The 15,410-nt window shown below is 46.0% G+C and overlaps 1 protein-coding gene across 1 annotated transcript in view; it reads left to right on the top strand.

The window, feature by feature from the left end:
• LOC149330504 (small subunit processome component 20 homolog) overlaps window positions 1–15,410 on the top strand; it is a 93,271-nt gene that overhangs the window by 62,781 nt on the left and 15,080 nt on the right. Inside the window, 9 exon segments of the mRNA XM_089561106.1 lie at window positions 35–195; window positions 2,258–2,402; window positions 3,738–3,854; window positions 5,068–5,238; window positions 8,918–9,049; window positions 10,570–10,680; window positions 11,851–12,000; window positions 12,907–13,026; window positions 13,499–13,561. Of these exon segments, the coding sequence (XP_089417232.1) occupies window positions 35–195; window positions 2,258–2,402; window positions 3,738–3,854; window positions 5,068–5,238; window positions 8,918–9,049; window positions 10,570–10,680; window positions 11,851–12,000; window positions 12,907–13,026; window positions 13,499–13,561 (1,170 nt within the window).

Below are 15,410 nucleotides of genomic sequence, written 5' to 3'. Positions count from 1 at the left end.
GGACTCATTTTGCTGCTGTCCGATGTTCCTGCAGGTTCTCCTGTCGACGTCGAGCCACAAGACGGTCAAGAAGTGTGACGACTGCCTGCACAACATCGTCCTGGGCCTCTCCGTTAACAAGGGTGTGCCCATAGAAGACCTGCTCATCTACACGCACCGGACCATCAGCGAGAATGCTCCAAACCTCGTCGAAAAGTGGGTTGCCTCTTCGTGCCTCTTGTGTAGCCCAACATTGGGTAGCCCAACATTGGGTAGCCCAACATTGGGTAGCCCAACATTGTGTAGCCCAACATTGACAACATTGTAACGTCACTAGACCGTTCTATTGTACATCACTATCGCTTTTGCCTGTCGGTAAGTGCACTCGTAAGTGCAATTGGCAATCATACACTAAAATATATCCTGCGTCTCCGCTCAAGCCCTTGCCCACAAAGGCCAAAACATGTTTTGTTGTGTATACTTTTGTCTGAAGCTGGTAAGTGATGATCCTTGCGCCGTGCATGCAGTGTGCGATGAAAAAGTAACAGTTGCGTTCCTTTGGAATACAGACTGATGCATTGCCTTGCAGAGGCAGCTATGCATGGATGCTTCTTGCCAAACTAGGGGATTGCTGGTACTTGAATTCTGCTCAGAGGTGGCTCTTAGATTGGGGTTTTGCTTAGTAGCATGTTTCATTGAGATGCTTGTCTGTTTTATTTACCGTATATATTGTCACATATAAGTCGGCTGTGATTATAAGTTGACCCTAATCCTCGCCGGCCAAAAAAAGATTACTGCAAAAAATAAGTCAGTGCTCCAGCTGCCCTGGCTAGCCAAAGACAGATGTATGCATGTACATCTGTAGTGCATTCCTTGTTGCATAGTTCTCATGATATGATAGTGCAGCGTGCAAGTAGCTCAAAGCAAATACATCAAAGGCAGTTAAGTGATGCACCTTCCTGCCTTCCACAGCGGCCCGTCTGACTAGACTGGAAAACAGCTAACCGAGCTGCCAACTGCCCTCTACATTAGAACCCCTTGATAGTAAAGTTACTCAGACTAACGAAAATCTAGTTTTTGGTGATGGCATGGATCTGAGGATGCTCTCTGGTAATTATTTGGCGCACTTACTGTACAAAAATTTGTTGGTTTATGAAAGAAACGCTCGGAAATACCTTCCATCCTGCTCTTATTGTTTATATGCGATAATTATTCATTTTCAGTTCTCACATCTTATGTTATGCTTTTGATTTCGTTTACATGGTGTGAAAGTACCGCATTTGCACGAATACAGTGTGGCTATAATGCGAGTTTGATTCCATGTGAAAACCAATGCTTTGTGTGATTACAGCATCGTCATTGCAGATTCAGGATCATTTAAGAAGCAACAGTTAGGTATTCATGTGACACAGTTAAGCGCAACAACACTGTTTACGCAGTGCCGCTGCTTCCCTGTGCTTCACACTTCCCCTCCCTACTCCGCATTGCTCTTTTACTCACTTTCCTTTATTCGCGATCCATGCTGCCTTCTTCCTATGTTCAAAACCAGCTTTAAATTTTTTTTTTTCTGTGCATGCCACACACTTTGCCTCACAACACCAAGGATGTCAAAAAGTTCAAAATTGCGCTTATTTAGACATGGACTGCTGAACGCGGACTTTTGTTTGTTTGTTTTTTTGCAAAATAGGCACCTACAACAAGTGATAGTGGTGCAGTCGGCGTTTGTCTTTTGAGCTTGGAAAAGTCCCAAAGTTTGTCCAAATCAGGACCAAAGTGTCAGTTTGAATAGGTAGGAAATTTAAAATAACCGTAGTCCACTGTACTACACAAAACCCACCCCTAAATGTCACTTTTGTGCAAAAATTTGATGACATGCACAAAGAGTAGAATGGCCACAAAAAAAAAAAGAAGAAGAAATAAATATGTCCAGTTAGACCGGAATGAAACGCCAACAGCCCATGTCAACAAAACACATTATCTTGCGTGTCTTCTTTATGTTGCAGAATAGAAGTAGCCAGAATAATATTTATAGGTAAAGGATCTATCAAATTGCGTATTTATAAACCAGTTCTATAAGAATATCTCGGAGAACAGTAGAAAAGTATGGCATCTGCATGTTCGTGTTTTATTCCGGCCTGACTGTACTGGTGGTTTAAGTGGTAAATTAATGCATAGGTGTCCCCAGTAGTGACGCAAAAGTCTCTGTAATCGGAGATACCGGTTACTGGGGGCTTTGTCTTTGCATTTTGTTGGCTCAAAATGCTACCCGATGGTGCAGGCCTCGAGAGCCCGTGCCAGAACCGAAGCTACTGGAGGAGAAGACGGACGTGTACCTGGTGCCTCAGGAGCCGTCCCGCAGTGGACTGCCGGTGCGCACCAACAAGCGGGCCAATGCCCACGTCTTGGTCGAGTACGGCCTCAAGGTGAGCATCTTGAGGAACACCACCTGGAGCATGGATTAGTTTAGCCAGTACCAATATTGACCCCAAAGACGGGGCTTCATTAGGATATCAAGGGTGCTTCCATTGGGCAGGTCTATTGGCAGTGTGTTGTTGGGTAGTGACATAGCATGTAGGGTTTGCAGAAACCTTATGAGACAGGCACTACACAGGTGATTGCGTAGTTCCTGTGCATTCAACGTCTGCTTTCTTTTGTTGTGTTAGCAGCACTACGCCAGGTTTTCGCCTCGTCGCGTAGCCGGTGGCCGGTAGGCACGAATGGCCTTGTACAGCCGTTGCCTAGCAACCGTTGCTGCCGAGCTCCACCAGGTGGCGTTGCCGTCGGCAGCGGCGCGCGTAGTCACTCGCTCCCGCCAAATGCGTGCTCTCCGCCGAGGTAGACGGTGAGGAGGTGGCTCTCCGTAGGGGTATGTGCGCGCTTCGCCTCGGTGGAATCTTGTCGTTATGGAAAGCGCTACAGAGAAGCAACGGCAACGGGACCATGCTGGAAAGAGACAATGCGCTCGAGAGATAGCAGAAGAATGCGCTGCATGACTCGAAAAGCGTCACAGCTAAAGCAACTGACCAGGCTTAGCCAGAGCTAAACCACGCCTAACTTTTTTTGGTGTGTCACACCCATTTAGCACAGTTGTAGAAGTGGTAGACAGGCCAAATACCTAGGTACCTAATTATGAAGGCAGTGCCACTTGTTGAGGCAGAATAGTTTGTTGGGCAAGTTGGTTCATAGTGAATGGAACGTGATCACAAATGTGGACTAAAGGCGGCTACAAGAGCGCGGGGACTTCGCCAAGTAAATTCACTTGGTAGTCGCTGCATGCCCATTGTCGTTGTGTGTTCTTCTCTCGTCCACGTTTCTGTTCACGCTGCAGCTTGTTCCGTGCACTGGTTGAAACCCTGGTTTAGACGCGTCTTCCCCTCAACCAAATGGTCTTGGTTTCTCCCTCTCCAGCATTCACTTTTATTTCCTCTGTCATGCAGCCTAGCCTTGTGCTACTGGCTAGTTCATTTCTGTGGTGTGGTTATCGTCCACTTGCCCCTCCAAATAGTACGCACTAACTTTTAGTTACCTCGACAAGTACTGATTTACCTAATCTCACATTTGAAACTTCTGTGCGAAAGCTGAGTGTTTGTATGACTGCGCAGTTTCATTGGCTTCGTTTTTAGAATTGAGCAGCTTCTCTGCCTTCCTCCCCACTTAGTTGTGAGAAAACACTGCAGTTGCGGAGTTCACTCGCTGAAAACGTTAGTTGTGTTCGTCGACAGCCATCACTGAGCCGGGTTTCACACGCTTTCTCTCAGCTTCTGCATGCCCTCCTGAAGAGGGAGCGGATGGTGGCGACCGACCAGAAGCACCTGGAGATGCTGGACCCGTTTGTGAGTCTCCTGGCTGGCTTCCTGGACTCCACGTACGTCAAGGTGAGGCTGCTGTGTCATTCTCCATAGCCATTGATGTGTGAGACATTTTCTACAAGGAAAATGTCTGTTTCACTATGTTTTTTCGTAAATGAGTAAGAGTCCTGCATTTCCCTGCCAGTCAGAGAAGCTATTGAGGTTGGTCTGGGAGTGGGTGCACTTGGGGGTGCTATAAAGTGGGGAAGTTTTGATGTAGAAATGCATTCTGTTGCTCGCTTCTGTGCGAGATTTTTACCCAGGGCAACAAAGCTTATGTTTTAGCAAGCTGCATATCAGGAAGGCCGCCGTGAGAACAGAAACAAGACAAAAAAAAGAAAGGTGAATGAAGAAAGAGGAAAAAATTCTCATAGGATAGTCATTAGTGTGTAATGTGAGCCTCAGTAGCAGCTTTTTGTATTGGTGAATACAATATTGTTTATTAATTATTGTTTGTCTTCTTATCTGAAAAGTAAATTGTGCGTGATGTTACTGTGTTTGCTGTGTGATGTGTTGCCGTGGCACATTGGATTGTCAGTGTAAATTTTCCCACTCACTTGCTAAAGTTCTACAGAAATGCATTCCCACCAAGTTGCTCATAGAAGCCCATGCTGGTTATCCAGGCTGTTTGGCTGTTTTCTCATTCATCCACTGTGCTCTCTTGGCTTTGTGTGGTGCTGGTGGGGGTAACAAGGGTAGTGATGCTGAGTGGCTTGGGAACGAGGCTATGCTGTGCGCTGGAGGACAATATGGCGTCAGGACGACAGAGGTGCTGTGTATGATCTATGATGTGATGTCGCTAAGTAGTGTTTGTTCAGTCTATAGTTCAATAAACTAGTTCCATCTCTAGACCCCTGACAGCTTCGTTCTCCTCTTCTTCCAAGCTCAGCTGAATAACGTGGCCATGCATGCATGCAGTAGTGTGCCTTTGAAAACATCGGCAGGTATAAGTTATACAATTCAGTTCTGCATTGAGAATGTGATTGTTGATGCGATGTGGAGGTACAGAAGTGGGTGACAAAGCCTGGTGTGCAAACCTTAGAGTGCATTTCTGCATTGAAACTCCCGCATTGACTATCTGGGTGAGCTGTGCAGGGTGGATGTAAAGAGTGCTGCTTCAAAGTGCGGATGCAAAACTTGGTTCACGAGGATTAGACGTGTGAGCTCTAGAGTTCATTTCTGGAATGAAACCACTAATCCATCCCCCCCTTCCCCCCCTCCCCTTCTTTGTTGGGTGCAGGTGTTGACGGTGACATTGCGCTGCTATGGCCAGCTGCTGCGGCTTCCCCTGCCCTCACTGTCCCGATACGTCCGCAAGCTGGGCAAGGCGCTGTTCGTGCTGTTGCACAAGTACGCCGGTGCCGGCATGAAGCAGGGGCAGAACTTTGAGCTGCTGGTCCTCTCCTTCAAGGTGAGTTGACGAGGATGACTGCTTGTTTTTTCATTTGTAGTGCGTCTTCCAGAGTCCCGCTTTTGCCGCATGCACCTTGTGGGCATATGCCCCCTGTGATTGCTGGCCATTTGGTTTCTTCTCAGTACTGTTATGGCCAGACCTCCCTCGGAGGTCTTGTGGATGTGCATGAAATGCACCCCACAACAAAGTCATATGACCCGTTACTGTTGTCAGTCACGTGAACACCCGCATTAATCTAGTGGTTGTGATCTACATGAAATGATGTCACCACATACTAGTAAGGTCAGCCGCCGTGATGGCTCAGTGGTTGTGGTGCTCGGCTGCTGACCCGGAAGACACGGCCGGCCACCGTGGTCGAATTCTAGAGGCCCGTGTACTGTACGATGCCAGTGCACATTAAAGAACCCCAGGTGGTCGAAATTTCCGGAGACCTTCACTGCGGCGTCCCTCATAGCCTGAGTCGCTTTGGGACGTCAATCCCCGTAAATTAAACTAAGCACAGTAAGGTCACATGACGTGCTGTCATTGGACACATGATCAATGAACCTCTTGCTTATCATGACCCCCCAAAACAGCTGACGTTAAAGTTTATGCCAGTGTCTGTCCCTCCTTGGCTTTTTTTCTTCAAATGTGTGTATGTGTGTGTGCTGGCAAGTGCTGGCATCTTTAGGCCTGTTCTGTCATCATGTGTTAGGAATAACATGCTTTTAAAATAAGAAAATGGGTCACCAAAGGGAATATGTTCAAGTGGAGTCATTGCTGATACAGTGAAAGCTCGTTAATTCGACCCCCGTTAATTCGGCAAATCGGATAATTCGACGCGCGCGCGAGGTCCCTACAATTATACATAGGAGTCTGTGGGGCGAAACTCTCGTTAATTCGAACGAATTCTGCCGTGCATCGGTTAATTCGACTTCACTCCGCAGCCCGCCAAGCCGGTGTGCCGAGAGCAAAAAGAAAAAAACACTGCCATGAGCGGCGCTACTGTACGGCTGATAGGCCATCCCTATGGTCATATCATCCATCCATCCGTCCATCCATCCGAGGAAGCGAGTTAGCGGTGGCTCGGCTGGCGTCTTTTTTTTTTTTTGTGCTTTGTTGTGTCGCAGCAGTCGCTATCACGGTTATTTACGGCGCCTTTTTTGGTAAATGCGTGCTTTGTCAGCGTGTTTACTGCGCTACTTGTTGTTGCTGTTTTGTTGCGACTGAGAGAAGGGTGAAAGGAAATCGCAAGGGATTGCCTACTGGCTCAGCCACCACCGCTGCCATGTGCAGATAGAGGAGAGTTAAAAGATCAGAGAAAAAGATAGAGAAAAGATAAGACACCCGTCCACAGTCCCTGTGCAGATAAGAGGAGAGTTAAAAGATCAGAGGAAAGATAAGACGGGGGTGTGCCGTTCCCGGGGACGCTGGTTGAAAAAACAGATAAGCGGGGAGCAGCGCTCCCTTCACCTCCTCCCCGCGCTGCTTTCCGGGTAGCGCGCCGCCTCGCCTTCGTGTTCTGTCAGCTGACCGAGGATGAAATAATTGAAGTGACAGGCGCTGACAACGACGACGATTTACGATTGTGAGCAGTTGCACCAAATGCCGAAGTGCACGGTGAAAGAAGCCGCAGAAGCCTTGTCCGTGCGGGAGGACTTCTGTGAACAAATCCCTGACGGCGCGTGTGCCGCGGAGCACCTGGCAGCTGTTAGAGCTATCGTAGTCGCTCAAATTCGCTCGAAAAAGCAGACGGTGATTACAGATTTCCTTGCCAACTAAAGGTATACGTCCTGTTGCGGCAAACATTGTTTTTTGTTGTTCATTCGATAATTCGACATTCGGATAATTCGACAATTTTTCGCGGTCCCGTCAGTGTCGAATTAACGAGCTTTTACTGTATATTCTTCTTGCATGTACACAGATGTGACGTGCGGAATAGAGTATACTGCAGGTTAAAAATTCGCTGCCAATGTATGAGCCATATAACGGAGCTTTGGTACTGTTTCATTCTTCGGATGGCTCAGAAAACCCAATGAAGCATTATTGTGCACCTCTGTGGAGCGTTTTGTTGGCTGTAGACCTAGAGATATTGCAGTGGACAGGTACTATAATAGAAAATCGTCATTAGGTTTTTCATGGGACCCAGGGGGAGAAAAAGAAACAGTGGCAGGCGGGAAATGTTGAAGCCAAATAATAGGTGCAAAAAGAATGTGCATCATTGTCTGACACTTTATTTTTGTTTATTTATTGTAGGTGTAACATGCTTCTTTGGAATTTGCATGCGATGCGATTTCTCTCCGTCTGCCTGAGCAGCTGTCAGTGGAAGGAAGGAAGGCAGCAGCGTGAAGGGAGCAGTTGCAGAATAGGCAAAGTTGTGCCAAGCGTGCGATTTTGGGCTGTTATCACTCTGACTACTTTAACCCCTCACAGTCATCTAGAGATTGGAATCTAGAGATTGCGTCTTTTTAAGGGGGGACACTGGTCATGAAAAAAAAAATTTTATTAATGAAGTCACAGTTACAAAATCTTCAGGACATATGTATTTTTGTGTGCTGATTCTAAATATGTCATTTAATTTCATGTAAAACAATTCCTTGCGCACTTATGCACTTTATATGCTAGTATTTTGCGGAGAGTTATGAAGAAAATTTGCTGCGGGAAACTCGCTGAAATGTATGCCATTGGGTTCTCTTGACACCAAGGAATACAATAAGGGTGAAAATGTCTTCCTGCTTATCATAGAACTTAAGTTATAGAGTTTTGAAGTTGTCGCTTCGGAAATGGAAAATGTGTATTCCTATGTGTGAAGTGGCAGCTTCAGTACCCTATCACTCAAGTTCTATGAGAGCCAGGGTGACAATTTTACCCTTATTGTATTCCTTGGTGTCAAGAGAACCCAATGGCATACATTTCAGCGAGTTTCCTTCAGCAAATTTTCTTCAAAACTCTCCGCAAAATACTTGCATAAAATGGGCATAAGTGCTCTAGGAATTGTTTTACATGAAATTAAATGACATACCTAGAATCAGTGCACAAAAATACATGTGCCCTGAAAATTTCATAACTATGACTAAATTAATAAAATTTTCTTTTCAAGACCAGTGTCCCCCCTTAAGCTTTTAAACAGATTGCAGAAATTAAAGCTTTGGAACCAACCCACGCAACTGCAGCACATCTCGTACAGAGCTGTCCGGGTGCCTTTTAGCAACCTTTTAAGCACTCACTGATCAGATGTGATTGTTATAGCTGATAATGTGCTATGGCAGCATTGTTATAGGCGGTTTATTTTACCATAGACCATGCGGTAAAGCTGACTGTGCCACAGTTGTCCATTGTTATATCCGATATATCTAACTGGTATTGTTATACGTGGGTTCTGCTGTATATATATATATATACACTGGCCATACAAAGACTTGTCATTTCTTTGGTGTAATGAGGGCTTACCACGACCAAAAGTCATGAGATTTGCTCAATGGCCTTCTATGTATGTACACGAGAGCAACAACCTTTCTCTGTTGACACTTTATAACAGTGGTGATGGTTAGTGTATTGTGTGACAGCATGTGGTGCCATATATGTGTAACAATTCACAACAGCATGTGTAAATTGCTGCTAGAAGTGTCACCAGGGGGCGTTGGGCAGCGAGGGTTTCCCTCTGGTTCGTGAGAGTCCCTCTGGTGTCGTTCCGCAGGTGATGACCACGCTGGTGCGGGACTCGCCCCTGTACCAGCTGAGCAGGAAGCAGCTGCTGGTGCTGCTCACCTACATCGAGCAGGACGTGTACGACCACTCGAGGCAGAGCGTGGCCTTCGCCTTGCTCAAGGTGAGTGCCGTGCTTGTCTCCCCAGTTGGACTACTCGGCGAGAAAGGTTCCTCCATTCCTTCCGTCTTGTGCGGATGCCTAAGAGTGATTGCCTTCACCTGGAGACCGTGCTAGGAAAGTGCTTCTCAAGTTTTGTCCGATTACTGGAGTGAAATGGGTCATTGTGAAACTGTTGCAGTGCTTGGTATTTTTTGTCTATTGCTGTGATGGGACCAGGTCTGCTACAGTGCACTACCTTTGGCATGACCTTGGAGTGACTGCTCAGAAACTGCGGTTTCTTATCTGGATTTCCCCTCCAATAGGATGTGTGAGCTTGCTGTGTACGTACAAATACCTGTCACATGAATACGATGAACAAATTATTGCCGCCGCAGTGGCTCAGTGGTTATGGCGCTCGGCTGTTGACCCGAAAGACGCGGGCTCTATCCCGGCCACAGTGGCCGAATTTCGATGCAGGCTAAATTCTAGAGGCTCGTGTACTGTGCGTGCGATGTCAGTGGTCGAAATTTTTGGAGCCCTTCACTATGGCGTCACTCATAGCCTGAGTCACTTTGGGACGTCAAACCCCCATAAACCATAGCCAAACAAAATGTTCTTGCAGTTATAAATTGATTGCTAAAAGGGAATTTTTTTTTTGCAATGTCCGCGACCAAAAGAAATGCAGTTGGAGCATGGTTTTCTAACTGTCTACATACTTGTTGTGTCTGGTTGTACTTGTCGATAAAAGCTTCTTTCTGGCCAGAACATTTAATGTAGCATCATAGCATTCCCTCTGGCCTGTGAGAAAACTCTGGAATGCGCACAAAAAAACTTTCAAAGGAATTTCAATGTAGCCATGTGAAACTGGTCTCTGCTTTATTTGAATATACTGTTTGATACCATTAGAATCTCGATAAGAATCTCTCTTGGGAACTGTTTTCGCACAAGTCTGTTTACAGTTGACGGCATTTATTTACGGTGTGTATTGAGCGACTGTACTGCTTTCTCCCATATAGGCAGTACTGCTTGCTCCCATGTACGTATGAGCTATAGGGTGCAGAAGTGTTTGGGACACTGAAATTTTGCACATTGTATATACTATTCACTGTGGCCAGGCGATTTTACGAATTCATATCAGCCATGTTTGTATGAACAAGATTTTACTGTCTGTTCTTTCAGGGCATTATTCAGGCCATGCTGTGCTTGATTTTTTTTTTATTGGAGAAAATGGGAAAGGCTTTCTTTTTGTGTGTGCATTTGTGTGCGCGTGCATGTGGCATGCGTGCATGTGCCACAGCATGTTTCGTGGCGTGCACTGTCTCTGCTTTGTTTGTTTATTTATTATTTACTCACCCCATGGAGTGGCGGTGCTTCTCTTAGCACCTTTTCTGCGTTGCAGTGAAGTTATGATTTCACCGCAGTCTTTTTAATTTTTTTCTTCTTCTTTTTGACTGGGTAACTGCGTGACACATTTGTGAGTGCGCTGCTTCTGTGGTACTCCTGAGGCCCCTGTGAAACAAATGGACCGAAATTGCCTGCAGGCAATCCTTCAGCGGAGGATCCAGGCAGAAGAGGTTCACGACCTGATGGACAAAGTGGCGACGATGAGCGTCGAGAACGAGCAGGCCCACATCCGCAGCCAGTGTCGGGAGGTGAGGATATGGAGGAGGGAATTAATGTTGAGGAGATGCCAGGATGAAAAACAAATCGTTGCAACCAAAAGCGGGCAAAAATTAAGGAGACAATTAAGCTCCACCCTTTCAGGCGCCATTTTTTATTTTATTGAAATCAGTTTATTTTTTTTCACCTCAGTAGTATATTCAGGCCTCAAGAAAGGGAATTTGTTAGTTCTTGAGCGTGAAAGAGTAGTGGGTAAGTTTTTACAATGATATGGAGAATTCCGTACAAAGTGTCAAATTGGTTAGAAATAGTAACATCGAAATGTTGTCATGTCTCAGGTAAGCAGCCTAGGAGCCTTGGAATCATTTTGCCTTTCGAAGATGCACATTATGCCCGAAATTGAGCAAAAACAATCAAATGTTTTCACTTGCAACAAAATCCGTCTGCACAAAATTGGTGGACAGAGTGCTACCTAGCTCATTGTTGAGTGACATATTATTTACTGCGTTCGCTACATGGCACAGAAAACCAACTTATTAGCAACAAGAAGGGTGCTCAATTCGGCTGGAACAGTGAAATCACTGCTAGGTGAACCAGTCTGTCAGAAAAAATTGTGAGTTTGATGTTTACACAATTGTGTACAAAGTGCCTGAAAGGGTTAAGGGTGTGACACGGTAGTGGCCTGTGGTCCTGTCTAATTACACATACTATTTAGCGCACAGCAGTGAAGTACCACTTTACATGAAAGGCCACACGACATTCATATAAACCCCCGCCTGTTCCCAAGCCGTACAAGTGTGCCTTGTGTGCCCTAGTCGGTAGCGTGTCAAGCTCGTGACCCAAGGGTCGTGGGTTTGAATCCCGCCTAAAATCTAAAATTCTTGAAATTTTTCTTTACTCTATAAAATGATTTGAGACATGCGATTACCATTAATTCTCATTACATATCCAGTTTTAATCACTTTCATTTTGTGTTTAACATCGCTGTCATCGCTGACATCGATGTCATGACCCTATTGACCAATCAGCATTTTTCACTCACGGCCAGTGCCAAAGATGACGTTTTTTCTGCGACACAGGACCCTTAAGCTATCGCTTAAAATCTTGAGCAGACAGATTCGCGACTGGTAGTTGGCTTGAAAGCGGCACCAGCAGCAGCTAGCCCTGTACACCGCTCATGCCTTTCTCCATGCTGTGTTCAGGCCTACCTGCAGTACGTGCTGGACTACCCGATGCTGCGGCGGATGAAGAAGGCGGTGGGCTTCTTCACTGCGCAGCTCGACTATGTCACCGAGGAAGGACGCCTCTCAGCCCTGGAGATGCTGCATGCCTATTCGGCAAAGTTCCCACTGGTGGGCTTTTTGTTCCGCATACGAGTTATTTTTAACTATATTTTTCTTCATTTCTGAAGTAGCGACTACAAAATCCTATAACTCCAGTTGTATGGAAAGGAGGATTTGCCTTGTCACATGAGCAAAAACCAGTGGCGCTGGTTTTAGCAAGTTCCTTGCAGCAGATGTCTTGAAAAAAATTTTGCAAAAATTTTACATGACACACCGCATGAGACAGTGGGGACATGTCTTGCTTTGTGAAAATAAATAGCATGGTATTGGAATTGGCGCACTAAAATACATGTTCCCTGAACCTTTCGTTTTTGTAACTTCACTAATAAAATCTGTTGGTCAAATATTTAGGGTCAAATATTTTTTAACTGTGAAATTTATGAGAAAGCAGTATAGCTTTCCTTAGTGGCCGTATGGCTGCACTCGGGTGGATGTCAATGAGTAATTACTCCCTTATTACTAATAAAATCTGCAGCTTCGTGACAAACTGAGCTGATTAAGCTGAGTTTGATTAAGTTCTGATTACGGCTCAGTCTAAGTTTCTCGAGCACGCATTGATGCGCTTTGGGCATCTTTCACCTACCTGTCCAATAAACTTAGTTGATGCCTAGCGTGCTTCCCATCAGTATTTTTTCGTTGTCCCTTGTGTTTCTTAAAAAGCACTAGTTACCATGTTTCAGCCAGCTAAACTTTGCTTGTGGTATTTACTGGAAGCTGAATTTGCTAATAATGAATGGAATCTTATCCTGCGTTTTTGGTAATGAATAGGCTTCATCGCAAAGGGCACAGTAACGCTGGCTGTGAGGGATTTTTGTTAGAGTTCAAACGGATCTTGGCCAATTTTTGTTTGTTTTTTTGACATTTTTTTTTTCTTGTGAACATCATGCAGTGGCTAATCGAGTGCTTTTCTCGCAGAAAACGCTGTCGCACTATGCGGGCACCCTGTTTGTGCCCATAGCGGCACGTCTGGTGAATGACACGTCACCAAACGTGCGCCGGGTAGCTGCAGCTGGAATCCGAAGCCTTCTGGAAAAGGTACTTGCTTTTTTTTCATAGACTTCGCAGCGTCGTGCTCCACGCTGGATTGGCCTAGTGGAAGTATCTGGAGGGCAGGAGATTAAGGAATTCTAAAGTGTGGTTCAGTTTGATACACTCGAAGCGGACACTTGAACCATGATGTGAGGGTAAAGATGACGGATTATTTTTGAAGTGGGCAGGGAGAAAGGGTGGCCATAATGGAAGGCTCCAGATCAATTTTCATATTTGTTTGAAATGTTGAAAAGTATAGCGCGTATTTTCAGGAGATATAACTTGTCTGTTATGGAGCTGTCGGGATACGCTGTCATCTAGCATTAGTGAAACGTGCATGGTTTTTATTGACTTTGTTGAGACCCTCGTGTATCACTTGTTGGATTATGTCATCTTTACGGGGCTCAGCGTGTGGCTGTCATCTGTGTATCTTACTCTCTCTCTCTTCCTTTTTTGCTTTTTATTTTTATTTTCTCAGCTGGACGAAGCCACCAGGAATTCCCTGCTCTCAGTGGTCCTGACTTGGTGCGAGCAAAAAATGGTGAATACCGTTGGGCCACTTGCTCTTCTTTGGCCAACATTTAGATTATTGCAAAGTCATAATTTATCTCTGTACTTTGATGGGTTCCCTGTTGTACTTTATTAGAAAAGTGGGCTATCCCTTTTTGTGCACTGACAAGTTCTTATTTTCTGTCATGCAGAACCTGAAGTTTGAATTTAGGGGTGATTGTCTCATTTTGTGTTTCTGATGCATGCAGAAGGATGTTGCTTCATGGAGTTGCGCTTACCTAGTCAGATTTCGGTACCATTTTGCTTGTTGTCCACTCTATTTGGATCATGTCTGTTGCGACGTCAAAGCGACTGTTGGGAGGAGGCCCTCTCTCCATCTGCAGTGCAGCCACAATGTCACGCAACTTGTCTTGCACTCACCTACCTGCTGTCATGAAAAGATTCTCAGATCAGTGTGCACAGGCCATTATCAGTTTACCTACCTTTCGGTCAAACAACTTTGTCAATATGCTTACGTGAACTTGAGTGCAATAGTGCCGCTCTTCCTTGTTTCTTCGTCATCTACTATCTCAGTACAGTACTGGCTGTACTGCACTGTAACATTTGCAGTTATACTTTGTGACAACTTTCTCTGGCAATGGAGCGGGTGTTACACAGCTGAAACACACCTTCTCTTCCTTTTTAGTGGAGCTTAGTCCCCACTTGCAGTTATTAGTTTTCTCTGAAAAACGTAGCATATACAGTAGAATCTCGATAAACGGAAATCGGTTAAACGGAACTACCGCTTAAACGGAACAAACGCCTCGCGATTGGTTGGTTTTGTATTAAGCCAATGTAAAAAAAATCTCGTTAATCGGAACTCAAATTTTGCGACCACCGCGTTAACGGAACCGAAAAACTCGAAACCGCAACTAGTTGGACAAGCGCAGTGCCATCGCGGTACGCATCAATGCTCCCCTCCTCCTCCTCCCCGCGTCACCTCTCCGGTTTCCGTCTCCGGCGGTTTCCGGTTTGCTCGTACACTGCCCTCCGCATCGCTCGCTCGCGTTCACGGCGGTTGTGTTCAGTTAGGCCTAAGCCCTAGAGCTTTTGTTCGGTCCGATGGCAGCGCAAAAACGACCGCACAATGCACTTGCGTTGGAAAGGAAGATGGAGATCATCAACGACTTCGAGAGTGGTCGCTTCACGAAAACGGCGCTAGCGACGAAGTACGCCGTCCCCAAAAGCAGCCTAACAAGAATTCTTCAGGACAAGGACAAGCTGCGGGAGGCGTTCGAGACGTCACGCTTTGGTCCTCAAAGAAAACGACTGCGAGCGGCTGACCACGAAGACTTGGAGAAATGCCTGGTGCTTTGGCTGCGCAGAGCCCGCAGTGAAAACATCCCAATCAGCGGGCCACTAATTCGTGCAAAAGCGGAAGAATTTGTTCTTCACCTCGGCATCGAGGGTTTCTCGTGCAGCGAGGGGTGGCTGACCCGGTTTAAAGAGCGCAATGGACTGGTGTTTCGTGCTGTTTCAGGGGAAGCTGCCGCTGCTGACGCGACGGCATGCGGAGACTGGCGAGAAAGACGGCTGCCCGAGATTCTGGAGGAATACGATCCAGAGAACATCTACAATGTATAGATGAGACTGCACTCTTTTACAAGTTGCTCCCCTCAAAATCGCTATCATTTAGAGGAGAGAAATGCACCGGAGGGAAACTGAGCAAGGACAGGCTGACCGTCCTTATCGGTGCCAACATGACGGGCAGCGATAAGTTGAAGCCGCTAGTGATCGGCAAATCGAAGCATCCTCGTTGCTTCAAAAACATCGCAACCTTGCCCGTTTCCTACCAGGCCAATGGCAAGGCGTGGATGACGCAAGCCATTTTTAGTGAGTGG

The sequence above is a fragment of the Amblyomma mixtum genome, chromosome 9, assembly GCF_055824585.1.
Source record: "Amblyomma mixtum isolate Tamu chromosome 9, ASM5582458v1, whole genome shotgun sequence".
NCBI classification, from domain to species: Eukaryota; Metazoa; Arthropoda; class Arachnida; order Ixodida; family Ixodidae; genus Amblyomma; species Amblyomma mixtum.
Note: the sequence above shows the minus strand (reverse complement) of the source record. Positions and strands in the feature narration are given on the sequence as shown.